The sequence below is a fragment of the Chinchilla lanigera genome, unplaced genomic scaffold (genome assembly GCF_000276665.1).
Source record: "Chinchilla lanigera isolate Chin_1 unplaced genomic scaffold, ChiLan1.0 scaffold00123, whole genome shotgun sequence".
NCBI lineage: Eukaryota > Metazoa > Chordata > Mammalia > Rodentia > Chinchillidae > Chinchilla > Chinchilla lanigera.
The window spans coordinates 1,543,599-1,544,877 of record NW_004955524.1 but is presented as its reverse complement, the minus strand read 5'-3'; the positions used below and the strand labels follow the sequence as shown (position 1 = coordinate 1,544,877).

Below are 1,279 nucleotides of genomic sequence, written 5' to 3'. Positions count from 1 at the left end.
CTGTCTTGGCCAAAACCATTACTGTGGTGCTGGCCTTTAAGGTGACTGCTCCAGGCAGAAGGGTGAGGCAGTTGCTGATATCAGGGGCACCAAACTCCATCATCCCCATCTGCTCCCTGATCCAACTCGCTCTTTGTGGCGTCTGGATGGGGACAAATCCGCCCTACATTGACACAGATGCTCACTCTGAACATGGCCACATCATCATCGTGTGCAACAAGGGCTCCCTCACTGCCTTCTACTGTGTGCTGGGATACCTGGGCTCCCTGGCCCTGCTGAGCTTCACCGTGGCTTTCCTGGCCAGGAACCTGCCCGACACATTCAATGAAGCCAAGTTCCTGACATTCAGCATGCTGGTGTTCTGCAGCGTGTGGGTCACCTTCCTCCCCGTGTACCACAGCACCAAGGGGAAGGTCATGGTGGCCATGGAGGTCTTCTCCATCTTGGCCTCCAGTGCAGGGTTGGTGGGCTGCATCTTTGCCCCCAAGTGCTACATCATTTTGTTAAGAACAGATAGGAATTCTTTACATGGGTTCAGAGATTTTAAAAAATCTGGAATAAAGAACCCTTCTTAAGTTAAAAATGTATGCTTTTCTAAAATATATGGAGGATCTGAACAATATGCACCAATTTTCCATCAGATACGAACTTGTAACAGAATATTTACTTCAACAAACAAAAGACTCCTGCTTCTTTCTGTGTCTTAAATTCACTAACTCTTCTAATAATCACTTTTTCTATTTAAATTTTATTTGGATTTTTTGTTTCTCCAGTGAAATCTAAAATCAATTTTAATAGTTATCCTTAAGTTTTATTATATTATTTAGTTTTATCTTGCAACATTTGGATTTTTCTATAATTTTTTCAAATGTCTAGTATGTTAATTTTTTCTGTAGATCATTATATTTGTGAGTTCTCTGATATAGTTCATTAATTTTTTTCTTTTCAAAAAATGTTGATTACAGTATTTTTTGATTAACAGTTATGCATTTCTGTTGTCATACCTGCCTTTCAACATCCCCTAGGCTATTTCTGCAGAAATCTCTTCTCTTACGCCTTCAGAACTCTAGGAATGGCTGGTAATTTGCTATAATCAACTCTCTTGAACACGAAATGTATTGAACACGAAATGTATATGTTAATTCAGGGGATGCCCAGTTTGCTATAGTGAGTTTTTCTATCAATAGTTGTATAAATATTTCCATTTCTCTTGTTTAATCATCCCTTATTAATGTAAGAAATGTATCCATTACTATCTTGATTTACATATGTTATGCTC

At 39.1% G+C, this 1,279-nt stretch overlaps 1 protein-coding gene across 1 annotated transcript in view; it reads left to right on the top strand.

Moving 5' to 3' along the window:
* The window catches only part of LOC102030469 (vomeronasal type-2 receptor 116-like), a 19,770-nt gene extending 19,195 nt beyond the window's left edge, over positions 1 to 575 (top strand). The window contains exon 6 of the mRNA XM_013507190.1: positions 4 to 575. Coding sequence (XP_013362644.1) covers positions 4 to 575 — 572 coding nt within the window. The remainder of the gene's footprint in view (positions 1 to 3) is intronic.
* The last annotated feature ends 704 nt before the right edge of the window (positions 576 to 1,279 follow it).